Source organism: Moschus berezovskii, chromosome 24 (genome assembly GCF_049115385.1).
Source record: "Moschus berezovskii isolate FMDL1 chromosome 24, NW_MosBer_1.0, whole genome shotgun sequence".
Taxonomy (NCBI): domain Eukaryota; kingdom Metazoa; phylum Chordata; class Mammalia; order Artiodactyla; family Moschidae; genus Moschus; species Moschus berezovskii.
Genome location: NC_142483.1, coordinates 514,013 through 536,838, shown reverse-complemented (window position 1 = coordinate 536,838; position 22,826 = coordinate 514,013). Strand labels below are relative to the sequence as shown.

At 53.2% G+C, this 22,826-nt stretch overlaps 1 protein-coding gene across 2 annotated transcripts in view; it reads left to right on the top strand.

Annotated features, from left to right (window-relative positions):
- CHCHD6 (coiled-coil-helix-coiled-coil-helix domain containing 6) overlaps positions 1-22,826 on the top strand; it is a 101,994-nt gene that overhangs the window by 19,824 nt on the left and 59,344 nt on the right. For both annotated transcript variants that reach the window (XM_055413401.2, XM_055413400.2), the window contains exons 3-4: positions 963-1,035; positions 2,267-2,411. In XM_055413401.2, the coding sequence (XP_055269376.2) occupies positions 963-1,035; positions 2,267-2,411 (218 nt within the window). The remainder of the gene's footprint in view (positions 1-962; positions 1,036-2,266; positions 2,412-22,826) is intronic.

Here is a 22,826-nt window from a genome sequence, read left to right as displayed (position 1 = left end):
TAGAAAGAAAAAATGTGATCAGTGTTACCTCAGGAGAGCTGTTGTAAGTCAGTCGCTAAGTCCAGGGAGCCTTCCGTCAGGCCCACACCATGCAGCAGTGCCTCCTGCACGCTCCTGGCGAGGCCCTCCAGCGCGCCTGCCCGGCCTTCTGGAGAGGTGTGTGTCCAGCGAGGCCCTGCCCAGGGGGGCCTTCTTGAGGGCCTGAGCCCCCAGCCTCTGCGGTTGGCAGCTGTGAAGGTCTTGGGAGCAGCAGCCCCCGCTTCCTCTCAAAGCCTGGTTCTCCTGCCGGGTCTCCTGTGGCCCACAGGGCGAGCATGGACGCCCGCGAGGGGGTGGAGACGCTGGCCAAGGTCTCCGCCATGTGGGGACACTGAGGCTGGGGCCGCGGGGGGACAGGACCGCACCGTCACCGTGTGGTGGAGGAGGGTGAACGGGTCTGCTTGCTGCAGAAGGAAGGCCTCCCGTGACAGCCTGAGGCGCTGTCACACTCAGGGGGCGCAGGTGGGGAGGTGTGCAGTCTTCCTTCCCGGGGGCGCTGGCCACGTTCAGTCAGAGCCCTGGAGAAGGGGCCCAGGAGACCCAGGCCACGCCCCAGCTAACCTCTCAGTGTGGAGACGGGGAGCTGCCCTCGGCTGGCTGGCCTCCTGGAGGACAGTGCCTGGGTTCCAGCAGCTGAGAGGTAGGAAGGGGGTGTCAGTCACTGCACTCAGGCGTCCACACTGCCCAGCGACCCCGCCACCCTGTCTGTGCAGGACACGGGCCAGGGGCCTTTGGGGTACCTCCCTCCTGACAGCAGGGCAAGGCCGTGTTCTGTGTTGACCCAGGGGCGTCCTCCCGGGTCCTCTCCTGGGTGACCACCATGACTGCATCCACCCAGGGCTGTCTCCCTGGGCCTTCTCCGGGTGATGCTGCCTCCCTCCATCTGTGGGTTGCTGCTGACCTTTTCTTGTCCACCCCTGCAGACTCGAAACCGCCTAGGCCGGAGAGCGGCAGTGACCGGGGGCCCCCAAGGGTGCAGGTGGAGCCCCTTGAAAGGTATGCTGAGGAGCCGCTCACCCCGGGCCTATGCCTTCCTCACCAGGTGCTTCTCCTCGCTCAGAGGCCGGGGGTCCGGTCCCTCACATTGTCTTATGTCGGCAGGATGCCTGGCCTGTGGTTTAGGTGCCGCTGGTCCTCCCGTGATGATGAGGGGATTCCGGGTGTGGGAGGGCTGGGCTCTGTGGCCTTGTGGGTGTGTGCACCCGTGTTTGGAGGAGCTTGCTCGTGGCCTGGCTGCAGGTGTGGGTGCCTCCCCAGCGCGCGCCTCAGCCTAGCGAGCGCCCTGGCTGGGGCAGGGCTGGCAGGCAGGCAGTGGCGGAGGCCACAGGCGCACCGTGTCTCCAGGCCTCAGGGTCCCTGGGGCTGGTGTGGGGTCCTTGCGGTGTGGCTCAGCGAGCTCTCATCTGCAGCTGCGAGGCTGTGCCTCTGTAACGGACGCAGGCAGCTACCCTCGGGGGGCGGGGGGCCCGGGTCAGCCCTGCTGGGCGGCCCCCTCTGCAGGTCAACGCAGCCGTGTCCGTCCTGTGATCTCAGAAGGACCCACCTTCTGAGAGTGTCCAGTCCCTAATCCTGAGGCCTCCTCCAAGCAATTAACCAGAACCTTTAAAAAAAAATACTTTTAAGCATTTTAGAAAACGTTCAAGTAACACATGCTAATGGAAGACTTAGGATATATATGAAATGAAAGTCACCCAAAGAGTCATCATCCCATATTAACATTTTGGACTATTTCTTTCAAATGTCTTTTTTCCTCTAGCTGAGGCTTATGTTTTCCAAAGTCATGTAAAATTTTGTCATCTTACTCTTTTTACCCAGTCTTCTAATGATCTTCCATTTGTCACACCTGCCTTGTGCGTGTTTTTACTGCTGAGGGCACCACGTCTGGTCCTCGGTCTTGGGACTGTGACGCGGCAGAGAGTGTAGCCCTCAGGGCCTCATGCCTGCCGTGCCCCCCGGGCTGACCTGCGTGGGCTTTTTCACTCTGAGTTGTTTACCCACCACGGATGAGGAGCACTTCTAAGACCTTCTCAGCCGCTTTTTTCTTTCTCTAGGAGGATTTTACTAGGGAGACTAGAAGCAGGTCCAAGGGGAGGGATGTGTTCAGGACGGAGAGTTGAACACTGAGAAGCAGGGCTGCTGTCCGTTACAGAGGCACAGCCTCGCAGCTGCAGACGAGAGCTCGCTGAGCCGCTCCTGCATATGTGTCTCCGTCTCTCCTCTGGCCCAGGTGTGACCGGGAGCAGGCTGTGCTCCAGGACGAGCTGGTCCGTGTGGCCACAACAGACAGAGAGGCAGCTGCGAAGCCCCGGAGTGTGACCCTGCGGCGTGGGGAGGGCGGTGTGGACCAGGAGAAGCAGCAGGCAGCCCAGCGGGTGAGTGCGGGTCCCCAGGCGGCCCTCCTTTCTCCCCTGGTCCAGGGAGCAGAGGTTGAGCCCTGGACCCACATTGGTCTGAAGTCACGGCTTCTCCTCTGTGGGGAGGGTGTCTTTCTAGGGACTGGGAGCCAGGGTCCTACAGCTGGGGCTTTGTCAGAGTGGAGACAGGCGACGGGCAGGCAGCCCAACGACCAGGTGGGAAGGGCCTGGCCAGGACACTCAGGGTTCGTCAGTTTGGATGGAGCAGAAACGTTGACACCGGGGATGGAGACCTGGTGAACATTGCAGCCTGTGAGTGTGGACTCTCACCTGGATCGTGGGCATCATGGCCCAAGGGAGTCACAGCTTCCCTCTTGCCCCAGCCCCAGGCGAGACCCCCCACAGGGGGACGGGCCTCCCGCCTCCAGCGCAGGTGTGGGTTTCTTTCCATGAAGGGCAGCTTTAGGGTGAAGACTCCCCTGGACGTCTGGGTGGACGGTGCCCTCTGCCAGCGCACGGAGCCCATGGGGCCCGAGGCCGCCTTCTTGGCAGGCGCCCCTGACTCCTTGTGAGGCCCCACTCTCCACTGGTCACCGTCCACTTCCTAGTGCAGCTGGAGGCCCTGCTCCCTTTGGGAGCTTACTGCTTCCTGTTGCGTGTCCCTTGGTGAGATTCCGGCAGCCGCTTTCCCTGCTACGGTCCAGACAGGGTCTGGGAGCAGGGCCCAGGGTAGCCAGTCATGCCTGACCCGGGACGTGCAGTGCTGGGGGCGTGGGGGCCGGCCTGGGGCTTCCACACCGTCAGGGGCGCCGACCGGGAGAAGTGCCTCTGGGAGGCTGTGTGGCTGCCGCCTCCTGCACCTCCTGGTGCCTGGGCTTCAGCTGGAGGTCAGGCAGTGGCTAGGCCTGAGCAGACGCAGAGTGGCGCCATCAGAGTTCCGGCGGAGCTCCGGCGGAGGGGAGCGAGGCCGCGGCATCACCTGCAGTTGGTCCTGTGCTTGTAGCTGCGTCAGCGGAGGTGGTGTCAGAACTGTGTATTGAGGGTTTAGGTAGGAGGAGACGGGTGGGAGCAGAACCTGAGCGGGGCAGAGGGTTTCCTTTCCTTCCCAGGGTCCTTGCAGGTGGGCTGGGGGAGCCTGGGTCCTGGCTGGGTCCTTCTCCTCCCTGCCTCCTGACCCCCTGGGGCCCCGACCCTGCTCCTGCGCTGGCTGGAGGGTCCCTGTCCAGGGTTCTGAGTGTCGCCAGCATTCAGTGTGCTCCTTGCTCTGGCTTCTGCAGTGTGGCTATTTAGTCCTCTTCTGCATGAGAGAATGATTGAGCTCGTTGTTGGGGAAAGTTCATAAAACTAATGACAAGGAAAGGTAATCACGTCTCTAACCTGCTTCTGAGGGCCTATTTTGCGTGCAGGGCCGCTGCAGTGAGCTGCTGCGTGTGGATGCGTGGTCCCCCTGCGTGCGTGTTCCCGACCCCGCGTTCATGTACCTGAAGCACAGGGAGGTGGAACAGATGGGACGTTGGAGTTGGGAGCAGAGAAAAGCTTATTGCAGGGAGGGCGGAGCAAAGAGACAGTGGCTCAACTCCTCCCGACCCGCAGCTCCCAGGAGGGTTTTAGGAGAGCATTTTTAAAGGTCAGGGTGGGTGGGGGGCCGCAGGGTCTTTGATCAGCTGGTGCACAGTTGTGTGACTGACTGACAGTAAGGTCACAGACGGAGCCACGTTGGGGGGCGGGGGAGGGGGTGAACATCCCCAGTCTTTCGGGCTCCTTGCTTTCAGCATCTGTAAGCAGCTCAGGAATGCGGTTGGGGCTGTTACCTGCATGCCTCTGAGAGGAGCTCCCGCAGAGCAGGGGTGGGGGGAGCCTGCCCCGAAGGCCCCAGAGGCTCTCACCTGCCTCCTCTCGTCTTCCTGTCCGCCCTGCCCTGCCATGCCCTCTGTGCCTGCCCCCCCCCGCCCCCCCGCCACCCCTGGGCGGGGTCTCAGGGGTCCGGAGAGGGTAGCGGGTGCTGAGCTCCATCTCTGCTCTGGCTCCCACCTCTGCTGGCTCTGGTCCGGTGGCCCACGTTCACCCCATGTGGCACTGTGCCAGCCCGTCCACACCCACTGACTCGGTCCTGCCTGCTTCCCCCTACCCCACCACCCCGTCTTCCCTGGCCCCTTAGGAGTTGCCTGCCCGGTGGCTGCCCCTTGGAGCTGCCCTGTCCCCTCGGCCTGGCCTTCAGCCATGGAGTGTGAAGATCAGAGTTGGCTTCTCAAACTCTTTGCAGTCTGGTTTTCACACCCATTGGCACTTTGATCTCAGACTCACCAAATCTGGTGACTCTCTTCACATTTGCCCCGTAGGTTCCTTGATAGGAAGCTGCTGCCTGGCCTTTAAACTCTCATTCTGCACCCCCTAGGAAGCTGGCAGGAGCCAGCTCCACCCGCCTCCCACCCTGTCCTGTTACACCGGGGGCTGCGGGCCGGGCCAAGCAGAACAGACCCCGGAGGGTACACGTGCACCAGATCATAGGCAGGGAAGCTTGAGGCACCCGAGGGCCGGGAACTTAGAGGAGGAGCAGGACCCCGTTAAACGGAGGCCTGCGAGGCCTCTGGGGAGCAGACCTGAGCCGTGGCGGGGGGACACCCAGGGCCCCGGGGCCAGAGGCTCAGTGAGCTGGGGCCACGCCTGGGGAGAGGGCAGCACGTGGAGGGGCTCGTGGGCATGGGGACACGCGGCCTGATGCCGTCGTGCCCGGGATGGTTTCCAGAAGGTTCTGTGTGGAGATCAACAGAACAGGAGACTGCCAGAGTCCTGCTGAGAGGCCGTGGTGGCCTGGACAGAGGGCTGGCGAGCAGGGGCCCGAGCAGCAGTGGAGAGGTGTGGGGTGGAGGGCGGGTGGGCGGGTGTGTCGCTGCCACCAGCGGGGACGGGGCCTGTGCAGCCTCCTGGCAGCCCTCATGCCTCAGGCGGCAGGGCTGTCCTGGGTCCTAGCATCCGTGAGGAGCGGGAGCGGGTGTGAGGGGGAGGCCCTGTGCGGGGTGCTTCCTCCAGGTGGTGGGCCGGGCCCCGCCTGGGAGCATGGGCCACGGTTCATGCCCCTAGTCAGGCGTTTGAGGGCCGGGTGTCCTCTGGATGAGCCTTGTGGGGTCTCCAGGACTGCAGGGTGGGGAACTGAAAATTCTGGTGTTGTCTGGCAGCTGGTGTTGGAGGCTGTGGCCTAGCCTGGGTTTGGGAGCCAGACTCCTGGGATGAGCCCTACTTCCTGGCTGTCCTCCTTGGTCGCCACTTGTCTCTTGTAGGCCCTTCTCTTAAAGGGGGTGGTGGTCGTGCCCGGGAGGCCCCTAGGTTGTCCGTGGAGTCTGAGATCACACACAGAATGGGCTCGGGTGCTTGGCTTCTTGGGCTGACAGAAAGTTTCCCTCGAGTCAGCTCGGGGGGCGGATACACACTTGAGTCCTGCCTCCTTGCAGCCCCCACTACCCCACCCAACCCAGAGACCCCCTCGTGCCTCGTGACGCTCACTCCTTTGCGGGTCTGGAGAGGGGTTTCCGTCGTACAGAGTTCACGGCCGAGTCCGGCCCAGACGGGTCCCTGGTTCCTGCCGGTGTCCTGCCTGTGCTCGAGGGGCAGGAGATGGGGCGGCCCTGCCTGCGTGGGTCTTCCCAGACGGTCAGGTGGGGAGAGCCCGGCCACCCTCTTGCTCCTCGTGCCCTCATTGTGGCGGGCGGTGGCCATGGGTGCTGCCACACCAGCGTCTGGTGTCCTGCGTGCTGGGCCCACAAAGGGGCAGTCCTGGGCCCTGCTGGCCCAGGGCGGGGGGTCGGGGGGGTGGCTGCAGGAGTCGCGGGTGGAGGACGGGACCTTGGGAGGCTGCGCCATGCCTGGCCCCCGCCCTGCACCCACGCCTGAAGAGCGAGGCCTCAGCCTGTGTGGGGCGGGGGGCAGGGGCCAGTGTGTCCAGCCTGCGGACAGGCCCCACTTGCCCTCCAGCCCCTCCACGGAGCCGCCCCGGGGGCGCTCTCTCTGCCACATTCTCTCCAGGAGGCCCCGGTGGCCCGTCGGGCAGCAGCAGTGGGACCGGCTTCTGTCCACGGCCACTTACTCCTGGAGCAGGAGAGTCGCAGCTCTCCCGGCCGGCGAGCAGCCTGTGGCCTCCTCCCAGGGGCCTTCCCTGCTGGCGGCCGGGTGCGGATGCCTCCGCTGGCCCAGCACCGTGGGCGGCATCTCCTTGGCTTTGCTGTGGTGGACTGGTGGACGCTGGGGTGTTGGCCACCCCGGGCTTTTCCAAGGCCCAGAGAAGTCAGCCAACATTGGCGACAAGACCTTCCTGGAGTGACTGGCTGTCGGGTGTCAGGAGCCTCCAGTTGGCCTCTGAACTGGACTTCCCTACTGAGGATATGGGCGCTTTGCTGCTCTCTCCCCATGGGTGATGAGGCGGGGTCTGCAGGCATGTACCCAGAGGCCGCGGCCCCTGCTCAGCTGTGGAGCGCCTCCAACTCACGGGCCTCTGGGTGGGTCCCAGGTAAACACCACAGAGCTCGGGTGCCTTGGCCTGATCAGGCCTGGCCTTCTTCTCCCGGATGGAGACCGGCTGCTCCTGCCGCTCCTCGGCCTCCCCTCTCTCTCTGGCAGACGGGCACACTGCCCAGAGCCTTCCTGTGCCACCTTCCCTGTGAGTGGGGAGTCAGGCTTGGTTCTCTCCGCTGTGGGTTGTGGCACTCCAGCGTGCACCTGAGCCCAACCACCCCAGACCTGGGGCATCGAGAGATCTGGCAAAGCAGCTGGGCCCTCTGCGGGGGCATCTGCCCTGGGCTGAGAGTTCCCAGTGGCCCCGGGCTTCAGTCTCCATTTATAGGTGGATGGAGACAGGTGCGCTGTCTCCAGGCATTGGTGCCCCCATACTTGAGGCATGCTGCCTCCTCCAGGCTTGGGGTCAGGCTGGCTCCGTGTCCCCTTCAACCCCTGCACCTGCGCTCGGCCATGGTGGGCACTCAGACCCTGTGCCCATTGGACCGGGACACCCGGCAGCCCCGTCTGGGCTGAGCTCCTTTCCAGGAGCTGGTGCTGGCGGAGGAGGGAGCGGGGCGAGAGGCCAGCCTGTCCAGGAACGCTCTTAACTGGCGGCTTCACTGCAGAGCGAGCTGCTTCGAGGGCTCAGCTGCCAAGTAGAAGCCTGCGTGCTGACTCTGGCTGGGATCGGGGGAGATTGCTCACGCCTCTGTCACTGCTGCTGCGCCCAGGCTTCCTCCTGGGACCGTGTTCCTCCACGTGAATTCGGTCTTCAGCCACCGCAGGGAACTAAGAGCCTCTCGATGAAAGTGAAAGAGGAGAGTGAAAAAGCTGGCTTAAAACTCAACATTCCAAAAACTAAGATCGTGGCATCTGGTCCCATCACTTCATGGCAAATAGATGGGGAAACAGTGGAAACAGTGGCTGACTTTATTTTCTTGGGCTCCAAAATCATCGCAGATGGTGACTACAGCCATGAAATTAAAAGACACTTACTCCTTGGAAGAAAAACTATGACCAGTCTAGGCAGCATATTAAAAAGCAAACACAATGTCAACAAAGGTCCGTATAGTCAAGCCTATGGTTTTTCCAGTGGTCATGTATGGATGCGAGAGTTGGACTATAAAGAAAGCTGAGCGCAGAAGAATTGTTGCTTTTGAAGTGTGGTGTTGGAGAAGACTCTTGAGAGTCCTTGGATTGCGAGGAGATCCAACCCATCCATCCTAAAGGAGATCAGTCCTGAATATTCACTGGAAGGACTGATGCTGAAGCTGAAACTCCAATTCTTTGGCCACCTAATGTGAAGAACTGGCTCATTTGAAAAGACCCTGATGCTGGGAAAGATTGAAGGCAGGAGGGGATGTGGGCGACAGAGGATGAGATGGTTGGATGGCATCACTGACTCAACGGACATGAGTTTAAGTGAACCTCAGGAGTTGGTGATGGACAGGGAGGCCTGGTGTGCTGCAGTCCACAGGGTCGCAAAGAGTCGGACACAACTGAGGGACTGACCTGAAGCTATAGTGAAGGCAGGCAGCTTGCAGGCTGTCCCTTGGAAGGGCCCTGGGTAAGGAGCTCCCAGTGAATGGGGGTATGGTCACCAGGAGGAGGCAAGGCTGCAGCCTGTCCCTGTGTCTGAGGGGCGGTTGTCTTCTGGTGTCTGGGGAGTAAGTCTGCGTGGAGAAAGGAACCTCGGGAGGTGGAGAGTGATGCTCTTGGAACCAGGGTGAGCGCAGGGTGGACATCAGGTGCAGAGGGACCAGCGGTTATTCAGGAGGGGAGGGTACAGGAGACTCCAGTCCTGTACGGTCTGCTCCAGCTGGCACATGGTGGAGGGACCTTGGCAGGAGGCGCTGTGAAATATTGGACCATGCAGAGCTGGTTCCCAGCCCGCCTGGCACAGCCTGGTCCCCTGGGGGCTTGGGGCCCAGTGAGGTGAAGGCCTGTCCAAAGACCTGAGCTGCTGCCCGTGTCTGGAGGCCCCTGGAGTGTGTCCTGGCTCTGGGCTGCCCGTGCTGACTGGGCTCATCTCTGGCGCTGGGCCGCATACGTGGCCTCAGGAAGTGTCTCGCACGTTCCTTGAAGTCTTGTAGTCTCACCAGGCTCCCCTGGGATTCTGCAGTGTTATCTGTATTTGAGTCACAGTAGCTCTCTTTTTGGCAGCCTGATTATTTAGGCCTGACAGGCAGGCACAACTATCTCATTAAGTGCAGATATATTTGTATGACTTGGGGGGGATAATGGAACATTCCATTAGTCTAAGAAAAACGTAGCCGTCCTTCCTTTTTCTTATAAACTCAGTGTGTGAGAGTTTCTCCTCATTAAATGTGTGAGGTGTGCATGCAGCACCCTGGGGGCTCATGCTGTGACCTGCTCAGGTGCTGCCTGCTGCAGGCACCCTGGCTGGTCCCTCCTGACTCCGGTCCAGGGCTGGGTGCCCTGCCCGTGGGGAAGGGACACACTCGGTCCTGCTCTGCGAGGCTTCAGGGGTCACTGCCCAGAGCTGTGCAGTGGGCCGGGTCCCAGGTGGCTCCCCTGGGTATGGCCAGGATCCTCAGCCTCCCCAGGCTGCTCTGTGGGCTGGAATCCCGGGCCGAGGGGATGGTGCTGAAGGCTCTGGGGTGGTTCTGTCAGATACGCCCGCTCTTGGGGAAGGTGCTTACCACTAACACATGCCTTGCTTGCCTACAGAAGCCCTGCCGGGAGCCCCGGGTGCTGGGGACCAGCTGGCTGGCATCCTGGCGCAGGTGCAGGCAGCTGCGCTTTGCCCACTCCTCCTCGGGGGGCCTGGGCACAGGTGGTGGGCCCTGGACATTGTGCTGCACCCAGTTCCTTCAGGTCACAGTGCTTTAGTGAACCCAGGGCCCTCTGCTCTATTAGGCCCACACAGGCTGGGTGGCCCCGAGGCTGCGGCTGTGGGGAGCACACAGGTTTGCTGCCCTGTCCCCGCAGCACAACACTGGCCCTGCGTTCTGTGTGTTACCTGGTGGGGCACGCATGGCAACCCCTGGAGAACGGGCAGGCTGTGGGTGTGTGTCGAGAGGAAGAAAGCAGGGGTGGGAGGGCGGGGGTCCGGGTGCTGCTCCATCTTCTGAGGTGGGAGTTGTGTTAGCGCACGACTCGTTAACTCCATGCCTTTCCTGCGTTTGTGTTCTCCCGCAGCCGTCACTAGGTGCGGCCTCCTCCCGTCTGCCTCCTGGGTTCAGCTGATCACAGCCCCTTGTTGACCTGGGCCTGGGGACCTCGCGCGTCCTGTCAGGGGAGGCCGGACGGCATCCCACGGGTTTGGGTTGTGCCCTTGTACGCCTGCACACTGGCCAGTGGTCACATGCTTCTACCTGTTCCTCCTATTTATTTCCTCATTGGTAAGAATCCTTAAAAAAAAAAAAAAATCAGACAATACTTACTATTTCCTCCATTGAATGGCAGTTGTACTTGGGGACACTGCCTGCAGAAAGAAAGGCTGTGCCCCATCTGGAGACGGTTGGGGAGAGAGATCGTGGGGTAAGGAGGAGCCGGGCTCCTCTGGAAAGACTCCTGACTCTGGAGGCCCGACAGGCCAGGGCCGCGGTGTTCCCAGACCCCGTCACCACCCTCGCCCACGCCCTGGAGGGGCAGCTCCAGGACCGGGTGGGAAGCATGGGGCTTGCTGAGCACAGGGCATCCTGCAGGGACTCCATGCGGTGGCACGGGCCAGAAACCCGAGCCTGTACTGAGGGGCTTAGAGGACAGCTGGCCGGGAGGACTGGGCCCCCAGCGCTCACACGGCCCCCGCACCGCCTGCTCCAGGGGTGCTGAGTTGGGTGTGGGGGTTTATGGGGACCTTTACATGTTGGCAAGTGTTCAGACTTGCAAGAGGAGGAGTTGGAGGAGAAAGAAAATATGTGGTGTCAACAGAACCAGCCAGAGCTGTATGCCGACTTCCACACTGGCTTGGGTGAACCCCTGTCAGGCTTTTTGGGGGTGGCAGGCTGCCAGCAGGTTTCTGAACTGGAGCTCAGGACGAGCTGACCGCTTCCACAAGCCCTGTGTGGCCCTGTGGTAACCTTAAGTTTGTCGTCTGTGAAACAGGCTGCCAGCAGCTGCTGCTCCATGTCTGTTGGGAACTTTAAAATCTTGATTAAAAGGCACAGCTAAAGAGAGGAGACCCTGGGTGAGTTGACAGGTCTCCCTGTGGCCGTCAGTGTCCGTCAGCAGATGCCGCCCCGTGTCCCCCCCAGCTGGCAGCTGCCTGCCATTGTCAGCAGCTCTGTAACTCCATGAGCCGTACCCCAGCTCCCAGACCCCTGCCTGTGTGTTTAGTTATGTAAATGGCATCATAAATCACAGTGATGTTGAACTCCATGTCTCAGAGCAAATCAGAGCATGTTCCTCTGTGTCTTGTTGACCGGCCGTCCAGCCTGGAAGCAGGCTTAGGGCAGGGTGAGGTGCTCCTCCGGGGAAGTGCGTGGGGGAGAGGGTGTTGTGTGGGGCGGGCTTTTCTGGGGAGGCCCCCAGCTCGTCCACCCTCTGTCTGGCTACATCACTGGTGCTGAGTTCAGGAAGGACTGAGCTCCGCTCTTGGCTTCCGCGGTGGCCTCAGGCACTCTGGAGGTTTCTGCTCTTCCTCTGGACTCTGCAGTGGCTTGGCTTCTCCATGCCCCGGCCCAGCCCTGCTGCTGACCTCCGGCGTCCAGCTTCTCCCTGGCCTGTGGCTCTGATTCCGGCTGCTTCCGACAACCATTCCTTTGGGGCCACATGATGGGGTCATCTCCCTGGGGTTGTCTTCTTGCACCCCTGTGCTGACCGCCATGCGACTGCTGGTCCTGTGAGGTCCTTGCAGGTACTGTTCTCTCATCCACATCTTTGAGGACCTCATCTCCTGAGAAGGAGAGTATTCTCCTCCCCGACGATGGCGAGCTGACTGTGCCCTGCATCTGACACAGAGGCCAGGTGCGTCCGGATTGAGGGCTGACTGCCGTACATCTCAGCTGGGTCACAGGGCCTGCCCTGCAGGCACTTGTGCCTCCCAGTGTCCCTCCGTCTGTAGAACGGTGTCCTCTCTTGTTACTGGTGGTGCCAAGGGGTCCAAGCCTGGGGCTGTCTAGCGTGTCCCTGAATTTGGTGCATCTGGTCATCCCTCACGTTTAGGTTTAGGTCAGAGCTTACATTCCTTTTGGTATGACCTCAGGGGCACGTGTGTCTCAGTGTGTGGGTTAGGCTTGTTTACTTGGGTGAGGTGAGGTGGGCCAGATTTCTCTGTCTTGTAGCTCCTTCCCCCACGCAGAAGGGTTAGAAATCTGGGGTCGTGCTTTGGGACTGTGCCGTGTAGAAGTCTGGGCTGTGCTTTGGGACTGTGCCGTATAGAAGTCTGGGCTGTGCTTTGGGACTGTGTGGTGTGCTGTTTCCAGCCTTTTAGCCAGGGCTTTTCTATTCTATTCATGACACCCTTCACAGTTTAACATCGTTCTTTTACTGTGGTAAAGTATGTATCTCATGAACTTTGCCTTTGTATCCGTTTTGCGTGTAAAATTCAGTGTCACTGAGATGGTTCACGGTGCTGTACGACTGTCCCACCATGCCTTTGCAGAACTTTTCACCTTTCTGCACAGAAATGCTGTCCCCACGGCCAAGCACTCCCAGCCTCTCCCCAGCCCTGGCAGCCCCTGTTCCACACGGCATCTCTGTGAACCCAACTGCCCCGGGGACCGTGTGTGAGTGGAGTCACACAGACAGGACTTACTCTCTCCTGACTGGCTCACCTCACTGGGCATGATGTCATCAAGGGTCATCCGTGTTGAGGCAGGGGTCAGAACCTCCTCCCTTTTAAAGGCAGAATCGTGGTCCAGTGCGTGTGGACCCCGTTTCGTTTATCCATCCACCTGTCGCAGACATCTGGTTGCTTCCACCGTTTGGCTGTTGTGAATATTGCTGCTGTGAACATGGGTGTGCAGATCTCTCTCCCAGACGCTGCTTTCAGTTCTCTTGCTCTGTGTACCTAGTAGTGAAATTGCTGGATCATATGGGAATTCTATTTGTAATATTTTGAGCGTGAAATTCTCATGCTGTTTTCTATAGCAGCCGCACCACTTTACATTTTTACCAGCAATGTATGAGGGCTTCAATCTCTCCACTTCCTTACCAACATTTATCCTTTTCTGTTTCCACTTTGTTTTTTTAAATAGCTATCCTATTTTTTGAAAAAGACATTCAGGTGTGAAATGGTATTTCATTGTGGTTTTGAGTTGCGTTTCTATGATAAGTAGTGATGTTGAGCATCTTTTAATGCACTACTTAGACATTTATATATCTGATTCAGAGGAATGTCTATTTAGATTCTTTGGCCTATTTTTAATGCTGTTTTTAAAAAATTGTTGTAAGATTTCTTTATATATAAGTTCCTACTCATATGTAATTTGCAGATTATTTGTGTTTTGTTTGATAACTTCTTGGTAATGTCCTTTAATACAAAAAGTTTTAAATTTCAAAGTCCAACTTATTTTTTCTTTTGTTGCTCATGTCTTTAGTGTCACTTCAAATCTATTTCAAATTAAAAGATCATGAAGATACCTGTGTTTTCTTTTAATAATTTTATGGTCTTGATCCTTGGTCCATAATGAATTAATTTTTTATATGGTGTGAGGTAGGGGTAACACGTCATCCTTTTGCAGGTAGACATCCAGCTATCCCAGTGCCATTTGTTGAAGGGACTGTTCTTTCTCCATTGGATGGTCTTTCCCCCTTTGCCCAGCATCAGTTGGCCACACATATATGGGTTTATATGCCAGTATACCAGCAAATTTGCAAAACTCAGCAGTGGCCATAGGACTGGAAAAGGTCAGTTTTCATTCCAATCCCAAAGAAGGGCAATGCCAAAGAACGTTCAAACTACCGCACAGTTGCACTCATCTCACACACTAGCAAAGTAATGATCAAAATTCTCCAAGCCAGGCTTCAACAGTATGTGAACCGTGAACTTCCAGATATTCAAGCTGGATTTAGAAAAGGCAGAGGAACCAGAGATCAGATTGCCAACATCTGCTGGATCATCAAAAAAGCACCAGAGTTCCAGAAAAACATCTACTTCTGCTTTATTGACTATGCCAAAACATTTGACTGTGGATCACAACAAACTATGGAAAATTCTTAAAGAGATAGGAATACCAGACCACCTGACCTGCCTCCTGAGAAATCTATATGCAGGTCAGGAAGCAGCAGTTAGAACTGGACATAGAACAACGGACTGGTTCCAAATCAGGAAAGGAGTACATCAAGGCTGTATATTGTCACCCTGCTTATTTAACTTATATGCAGAGTACATCACGAGAAACACTGGGCTGGATGAAGCACAAGCTGGAATCAAGATAACCGGGAGAAATATCAATGACCTCAGATATGCAGATGACACCACCCTTATGGCAGAAAGTGAAGAAGAACTAAAGAGCCTCTTGATGAAAGAGGAGAGTGAAAAAGTTGGCTTTAAACTCAACATTCAGAAAAAGAAGATCATGGCATCTGGTCCCATCACTTCATGGTAAATAGATGGAGAAACAATGGAAACAGTGACAGACTTTTTTTCTTGGGCTCCAAAATCACTGCAGATGGTGACTGCAGCCTTGAAATTAAAAGATGCTTGCTCCTTGGAAGAAAAGCTATGACCAACCTAGGCAGCATATTAAAAAGCAGAGGCATTACTTTGCCAACAAAGGTCTCTCTAATCAAAGCTATGGTTTTTCCAGTAGTCATATATGGATGTGAGAGTTGGACTATAAAGAAAGCTGAGCACTGAGAAATGGATGCTTTTGAACTGCGGTGTTGGAGAAGACTCTTGAAAGTCCCTTGGACTGCAAGGAGATCCAACCATTCCATCCTAAAGGAAACCAGTCCTGAATATTCATTGGAAGGACTGATGCTGAAGCTGAAACTCCAATACCTTGGCCACCTGATGGGAAGAACTGACTCATTGGAAAAGACCCTGATGCTGGGAAAGATTGAAGGTGGGAGGAGAAGGGGATGACAGAGGATGAGATAGTTGGATGGCATCACCGACTCGATGGACATGAGTTTGAGCAAGCTCTAGGAGTTGGTGATAGACAGGGAGGCCTGGCGTGCTACAGTCCATGGGGTTGCAAAGAGTCAGACATGACTGAGCAACTGAACTGAACTGATATGGGTTTATTTCTGGACTGTCAGTTCTTTTTGGGCGGCCTGTGTCTACCCCTACAGCAATACCACACTGTTCTGATTACGGCAGCTTTGCAGGAAACCTGAAAGTGCAAAGTGTAAGTCTTCCAGTATTGTTCTTCTTTTTCAAGATTGCTTTGTCTATTCAGTCCCCCTGCAATTCTGTATGAACTGAAGGATTGATTTTTCATTAACAGGGAAGAAAGATACTGGAATTTTGATAGGGATTGCACTGAACCTGAAGATTCCTTTAGATGGTTTATTAGTGTCCTAATGCTGCCATAACAAAGTACCACAGACTGGGATGGCCTAACAGACAAGTGAAAGAGTTCTCAGGGCCATGATAAGTCTGATGCATCTTAGGAAGAATCTGTTCCATGTCATTCTCTTACCTCCTGGTGTTGCCTGGAAATCCTTAATGTCCTTGGCTTGGCTTCAGTCTGTCTCCCTCTTCACATGACCGTCCTCCTCCTGTGTCTTTTTGTCCATATCTCCCTCTTGTAAGGACACCAGTCATGTTGGATTTAGGACACACCCTGATCCATTGTGACTTCATCGTAACAATTAAGTCTTTCCAACGTCTTTCCAAGTAAGGCTGCATTCTAAAGTTCTCATGGAGGTGAAGTTTAGGAGGATACTATTAAACTGTTCCCTGGTAGCTCAGCTGGTAAAGAATCCGCCTACAATTCAGGAGACCCTGGTTCGATGCCTGGGTTGGAAGGATCTGCTGGAGAAGAGATAGACTACCCACTCCAGTATTCTTGGGCTTCTCTGGTGGCTCAACTGGTAAAGAATCCGCCTGTAATGAGGGAGACCTGGGTTGGGAAGATTCCCGGAGAAGGGGACAGTTACCCACTCCAGTATTCTGGTCTGGAGAATTCCACGGACTGTATAGTCCATGGGGTCACAAAGAGTTGGACATGACTGAGCGACTTTCATTTTCATTAAACTGTTAGTACTGACATCTTAGGGCTTCCCAGGTGGTGCTAGAGGTAAAGAACCCGCCTGCCAATGCAAGAGACGTTAGAGATGTGAGTTCCATCCCTGGGTAGGGGAGATCCCCTGGAGAAGGGCATGGCAATCCCGTCCAGTATTCTTGCCTTAAGAATCCAGTGGGCAGAGGAGCCTGGCAGGCTACAGTCCATACAAACACAACTGAAATGACTTAGCATGCCTGCACGCACTGACATCCTAACAGCATTAATTCTTTGCAACCATGAACATCAGGTGCTTTTCCATTTATTGAGTTCACTTAAATTTCACCAATGTTTTGTAGTTTTCAGAGTATAATTATTTTATATTCTTGTTAAATTTATTACTTGGTATTTTATTCTTTTATATGCTATTGTAAATGAAATTGCTTTCTTAATTTTATTTTTGGATTGTTCATTGCTGGTGTGTGGAAATGCAGCTAATATTTGAGTGTTGGCCCTGTACCCTGCAATTTTGCTGAATTCATTAGTTTTAATAGCCTTAGAATTAATAATAGCTGTAACTATTAGAACTAATAGCTAATGGAAGTGTTCACCTATTCCTTACTTTTCTGAGAGTTTTTAATATAAAAAGGCTTTGGGTTTTTTCAGATGCCTTTTCTGTATCGGTTGAGATGATTACATATGTTTTCCCTTTTTTTCAATTAATGCAATGTATTATATTGAAAATTTTTTCTCATGTTGAACCAGCCTTGCATTTCTGATATAAATCCATTTGATCATGGTGTGTAATTGTTAGACTGTGATGTTGGGTTTGGCTTACTATTGAGTGTAATAGTATTTTGTTAAGGATTTTGCCTCTATATTCTTAAGGGATATTGGCTTGTATCATTTTTTCCGATGTTATCTGGCTTTGGCGTCAGAGTTATCTAGTCTTGTATGAGGAGTTTGAAAGTGTGGCCTTCTGTTTCATTTTTGGGAAGAGTTTGGGAAGGACTGGGATTAACTCTTTTACTGTTTGGTAGAATTCACCCGTGACTCTGTCTGGTCCTGGGCTCTTCTGTGTGGGAGGGTTTCGGTTTCTGACTCCAGCGTCTTTCTTGTGACGGGTCTTTTGAGCGCTTCTGTGTGCTGCTGAGCCAGTCTGAGCGGCCTGCGTGCCTCTGTGGGTCTGCACTCCCTCCAGGTCACCTGAGTTGCTGGCGTGCAGCTGGTTATAGAGCTCTCCTTCTCGCCTTTCACTTTTCGCAGAGTCAGTTCCCACTGTCACTTCTTGCTTTAGCCATGTGTATCTGTGCTCCAGTCACTAAGTCGTGTCTGACTCACTGCGACCCCATGGACTACGGCACGTCAGGCTTCCCTGTCCTCCACTGTCTCCCCGAGTTTGCCCAAACTCATGTCCGTTGAATCAGTGATGCTGTCTAACTATCTCATCCTCTGATGTATGCTTCCCCTTTTGCCTTCAAGCTTTCCCAGCATCAGGGTATTTTCCAATAGGTTGGCTCTTCTCATCGGGTGGCCAGAGTATTGGAGCTTCAATTTCAGCATCAGTCCTTCCACTGAATATTCAGGATTGATTTCCTTTAGGGTTGACTGGTTGGATCTCCTTGCAGTCCAAAGGACTTTGAAGAGTCTTCTCCAGCACTACAATTTGAAAGCTTCTATTTTTCGGCACTCAGCCTTCTATAGGGTCCAGCTCTCACATCTCTACGTGACTACTGGAAAAACCATAGCTTCGATGAGGTGGACCTTTGTTAGCAGAGTGACGTTTTTGCTTTTTAATGCACTGACTAGGTTTGCCATAGCTTTTCTTCCAAGGAGCACGCATCTTTTAATTTCATGGCAGCAGTCACCATCAGCAGTGATTTTGCACCCCAAGAAAAGAAAATCTGTCAACTGCTTCTGCTTTTTCCTCGTCTATTCACCATGAAGTGATGGGACCAGATGCCATGATCATAGTTTTATGAATGTTGAGTTTGAAGCCAGCTTTTTCACTGTCCTCTTTTACCCTCATCAAGAGTCTGTTTAGTTGCTCTTCAACTTCTGCCATAAGAGTGGTGTCATCTGCATATCTGAGTTTGCTGATATTTCTCCCAGCAGTCTTAATTCCAGCTTGTGATTCATCCAGCCCAACTTTTCGCATAATGTACTCTGCATATAAGTTAAATAAACAGGGTGACAGTCTATAGTCTTGTCATACTCCTTTCCCAATTTTGAACCAGTCTGTTGTTCCCTGTAACGTTCTAAGTGTTGCTTCTTGACCACCATACAAGTTTCTTAGGAGACAGGTAGGGTGGTCTGGTACTTCTATTAAGAAGTTTGCACAGTATGTTGTGATCCACACAGTCAAAGGGTTTAGCATAGTCAATGAAGCAGAAGTCAGTGGTTTTCTGGAATTCCCTTGCTGTCTCTGTGATCCAATGAATGTTGAATCCAGTCCGATCCAAGGATCTCTGGTTCCTCTGCACTTTATAAACCCAGCTTGTGCGTCTGGAAGCTCTCGGTTCACACACTGCTGAAGCCCAGCTGGAAGGATTTTGAGCATCACCTTGCTAGCATGTGAAATGAGCACAATTGTATGGTAGTTAGAACATTCTTTGGCATTGCCCTTCTTTGGGATTGGAATGAAAACTGACCTTTTCCAGTCCTGTGGCTACTGCTGAGTTTCCAAATTTGCTGACATACTGAGTACAGTACTTTCACAGCATCATCTTTTAGGATTTGAAACAACTCAGCTGGAATTCCATCACCTCCACGAGCTTTCTTGGTAGTAATGCTTCCTGAAGCACACTTGATTTTACACTCCAGGATGTCTGGCTCTAGGTGGGTGATGACACCATCATGATCGTGAAGATCTTTTTTGTACAGTTCTTCTGTGTGTTCTTGCCGCCTCTTCTCAATATCTTCTGCCTCTGTTAGGTCTTTAGCATTTCTGTCCTTTATTGTCCCCATCCTTGCATGAAATGTTCCCTTGGAATCTCTGATTTTCTTGAAGAGATCTCTAGTCTTTCCCGTCCTATTGTTTTCCTCGATTTCTTTGCATTGATCCCTGAGGAAGGCTTTCTTATCTCTCCTTGCTATTCTTTGGAACTCTGCATTCACATGGGTGTATCTTTCCTTTTCTCCTTTGCTTTTGGCTTCTCTTCTTTTCACAACTGTTTGTAAGGCCTCCTCAGACAGCCATTTTGCTTTTTTGCATTTCTTTTTCTTGCAGATGGTCTTGATCCCTGTCTTCTGTACAATGTCATGAACCTCCGTCGATAGTCCATCAGATCTAGTCCCTTAAGTCTATTTCTCACTTTCACTGTATAATCATAAGGGATTTGATTTAGGTCATACCTGAATGGCCTAGTGGTTTTCCCTACTTTCTTCAATTTAAGTCTGAATTTGGCAATAAGGAGTTCATGATCTGAGCCACAGTCAGCTCCTGGTCTTGTTTTTGCTAACTGTATAGAGTTTCTCCATCTTTGGCTGCAAAGAATATAATCAATCTGATTTCGGTGTTGACCATCTGGTGATGTCCATGTGTGGAGTCTTCTCTTGTGTTGTTGGAAGAGGGTGTTTGCTATGACCAGTGCGTTCTCTTGGCAAAACTCTTATTAGCCTTTGCCCTGCTTCATTCTGTGCTCCAAGGCCAAATTTGCCTGTTATTCCGGGTGTTTCTTGACTTCCTACTTTTGCATTCCAGTCCCCTATAATGAAAAGGGCATCTTGTTTGGGTGTTAGTTCTAGAAAGTCTTGTAGGTCTTCATAGAACTGTTCAGCTGACAGCTTCTTCAGCATTACTGGTCAGGGCATAGGCTTGGATTACTGTGAGACTGAATGGTTTGCCTTGGAAATGAACAGAGATCATTCTGTCGTTTTTGAGGTTGCATCCAAGTACTGCATTTAGGACTCTTTTGTTGACCGTGATGGCTACTCCCATTTCTTCTAAGGGATTCCTGCCCACAGTAGTAGATATAATGGTCATCTGAGTTAAATTCACCCATTCCAGTCCATTTTAGTTCACTGATTCCTAGAATGGCTATGTTCACTCTTGCCATCTCCTGTTTGACCACTTCCAATTTGCCTTGATTCATGGACCTAACATTCCAGGTTCCTATGCAATATTGCTCTTTACAGCATTGGACCTTGCTTCTATCCCCAGTCACATCCACAACTGGGTGGTGTTTTTGCTTTGGCTCCATCTCTTCATTCTTTCTGGAGTTATTTCTCCGCTGATCTCCAGTAGCATATTGGGCACCTACTGACCTGGGGAGTTTATCTTTCGGTGTCGTATCTTTTTGCCTTTTCGTACCATTCATGGGGCTCTCAAGGCAGGAATACTGAAGTGGTTTGCCGTTGCCCTCTCCAGTGGAGCACATTTTGTCAGATCTGTCCAGCATGACCTGCCCGTCTTGGGTGGCCCCACTCTGCCTGGCTCATAGTTTCATTGAGTCAGACGAGGCTGTGTCCGTGTGGTCAGATTGGCTAGTTTCCTGCGACTGTGGTTTTCAGTCTGTGTGCCCTCTGATGGAGAAGGACAGAGGCGTGTGGAAGAGAATGACTGGGGAAAACTGGGTCTTGCTCTGATGGGCGGGGCCGGGCTCAGTGAGTCTTTAATCCATTTTTCTGTTGAAGGCAGGGCTGTTTCCCTCCCTGCTGTATACCCATGTGTTCACCTTAGGTCTTATTTCTTCATACAGTTTCGGGTTACGTTCTCGTGTCTCTCCTTTGCAACCTGAAGGACTCCCTGCAGCCTTTCTTATAGGGCAAGTCTAGTGATAACCAACTGTTTCAGATCTTGTTCATGTAGGAGTTCAATTTCTCCTTCGCTTTTTAGAGAAGTGACTCTATTGGGCGGTGTTGGGTTTTAGCTGCAGCGCTGGGCAGTCCCCGTTGCGTCGCGTGAGCGCCTTTGTTGTGGCTCAGGGAGCCTCCAGTCTTGGTGTGCAGGCTCAGCCACGCGGCACGTTGGCTCCGTCGCTCCACAGCACGTGGGATCTCAGTTCCTTGACCTGGGATAGAACCTGTGTCTCCTGCATGGCACAGTGGATTCTTAACCACTCGACCACCAGGAAAGTCTGTCTCCTTCACGTTTAAAAGTTTATTTGTTTGTTTTGGTTCTGCTGGGTCTTCACCGCTGTGCGGGCTTTTCCCCAGTTGTAGTGAGCAGGGGCTGCTCTCTAGTTGTGGAGCACAGACTGCTCATGCTGTGACTCCCCTCATTGGGGAGCACGGGCTCCAGGGTCCATGGGCTCTGGGGTCAGTGGCTGTGGCGTGTGAGTGCAGTGGTTGTGGCTCCTGGGCTCTAGAGCACCGGCTCAGTAGTTGAGGAGCACGGGCTTAGTTGCTCCATGGCATGTGCGATCCTCTTGAACCAGGGATTGAGCCCATGTCTTTTGCATTGGCAGGTGGGTTCTGGGCCACCAGGGAAGCCCTTCTCCTTCATTTTTGAAGGACACTTTTACTGGATATAGGATTCTTGCTTGGAGGGTTGTTTCTTTTTCCTTTCAATATGAATTGTGTCTTCCCATTGTCTTCTTGCCTCGATGGTTTCCAGTAAGAGATGGATCTCTTTGAGGATCTCTTTGAGGACCCCTGTGTATAACAAGTCGGTGCCTTCTTGCTGCTTTCAAGGTTGTCTCTCTGTCTCAGTCGTGTGAGGATGGTATATCTTGGTGTGGGTGTCTGAGTTTATCAGACTTGACCCTTTCTGAGCTGTTTGGATTTGTGGACTCATGTGTCTCATCAGCTGGGGGAGTTGTGGCCGTTACATTTTCAGATGCTCCTTCTGCCCCTGTGTCTCTTCTCCTGCTGACACTCCCCTCGTGCAGGTGTTAGTCCCATGGGTTCCTCTGGCTTTGTTCACTTTTCTTCCTGCTTCTCAAACTCAGTACTTTGATTTGTCCTGTCTTTATGTTTGTTAGTTCTTTCTTCTGCTTGCTCAGCCCTTTTAATGAATTTTCATTTCAGCTACAGAATTTTTAGTTGGTTCTTTTTGTAGATCCTTTATCTGTTATTGATATTCTCATTTTGTTTATCTGTCACTTTCCTGATTTCCATTTTTAGATGCTCATGCCTTCCTTTATCTCTTTGAACATATTTAAGTGACTTTTGTTTAATGAGCCTCACGTCTGGGCTTTCTTGGGGATCGTGCTTGTGCTCAGTTGTGTCCCGCTCTTCGTGACCCCACGGGCTGTAGCCCGCCAGGCTTCTCTGTCCACGGGACTGTTTAAGGTAAGAATACTGGAGTGGGTTGCCATTTCTTCCTCCAGGAGATTTTCCTGACCTAGGGATTGAACCTAAGTCTCCTGTATTGGCAGGTGGATTCTTTTCTACTGAGCCTCCTGGAAAGCCATTCTTGGAGATAGTTTTTGTCAATTATTTTCCTTTGAATGGGCTGCACTTCTAAATTTTTTTGTATGCCGTTTGAGTTGTTTGTTTGTTTTTTTTTTTGCTGTTGTTAAATACTGGACACTTGAAAATGATAATGTCATAGCTCTGGAAATCAGATTTTTCCTCTTTCCTAATGACTTTTCCAAACTATTTTTGCAAAGACTATATTCTTTTGTGTGTAGTCACTGAAATCTCTATTTCTTTAGCTTGTCTCCAGTGAATATTTTGATAGACACTTCCTTTTATGACAAAGGATTAAAACAAAACCAAAAACACCAGAAAAATAGAAGAGGAAAAGAAAACCCAAGCCCTTTCCCAGTCCTTGCAGATCGACTCTGCTGGGGAACCCTTTCAGCAGTCAGCCAGCTTGTGTTGAAATAGAGATCAGCCCAAGGTGAAAGGTTAGAGGCTTCTTAGCTCTTGCCTGAGCATGTGTCTTATCACTGGCCTAGATATTTCTGTGTACGTGATT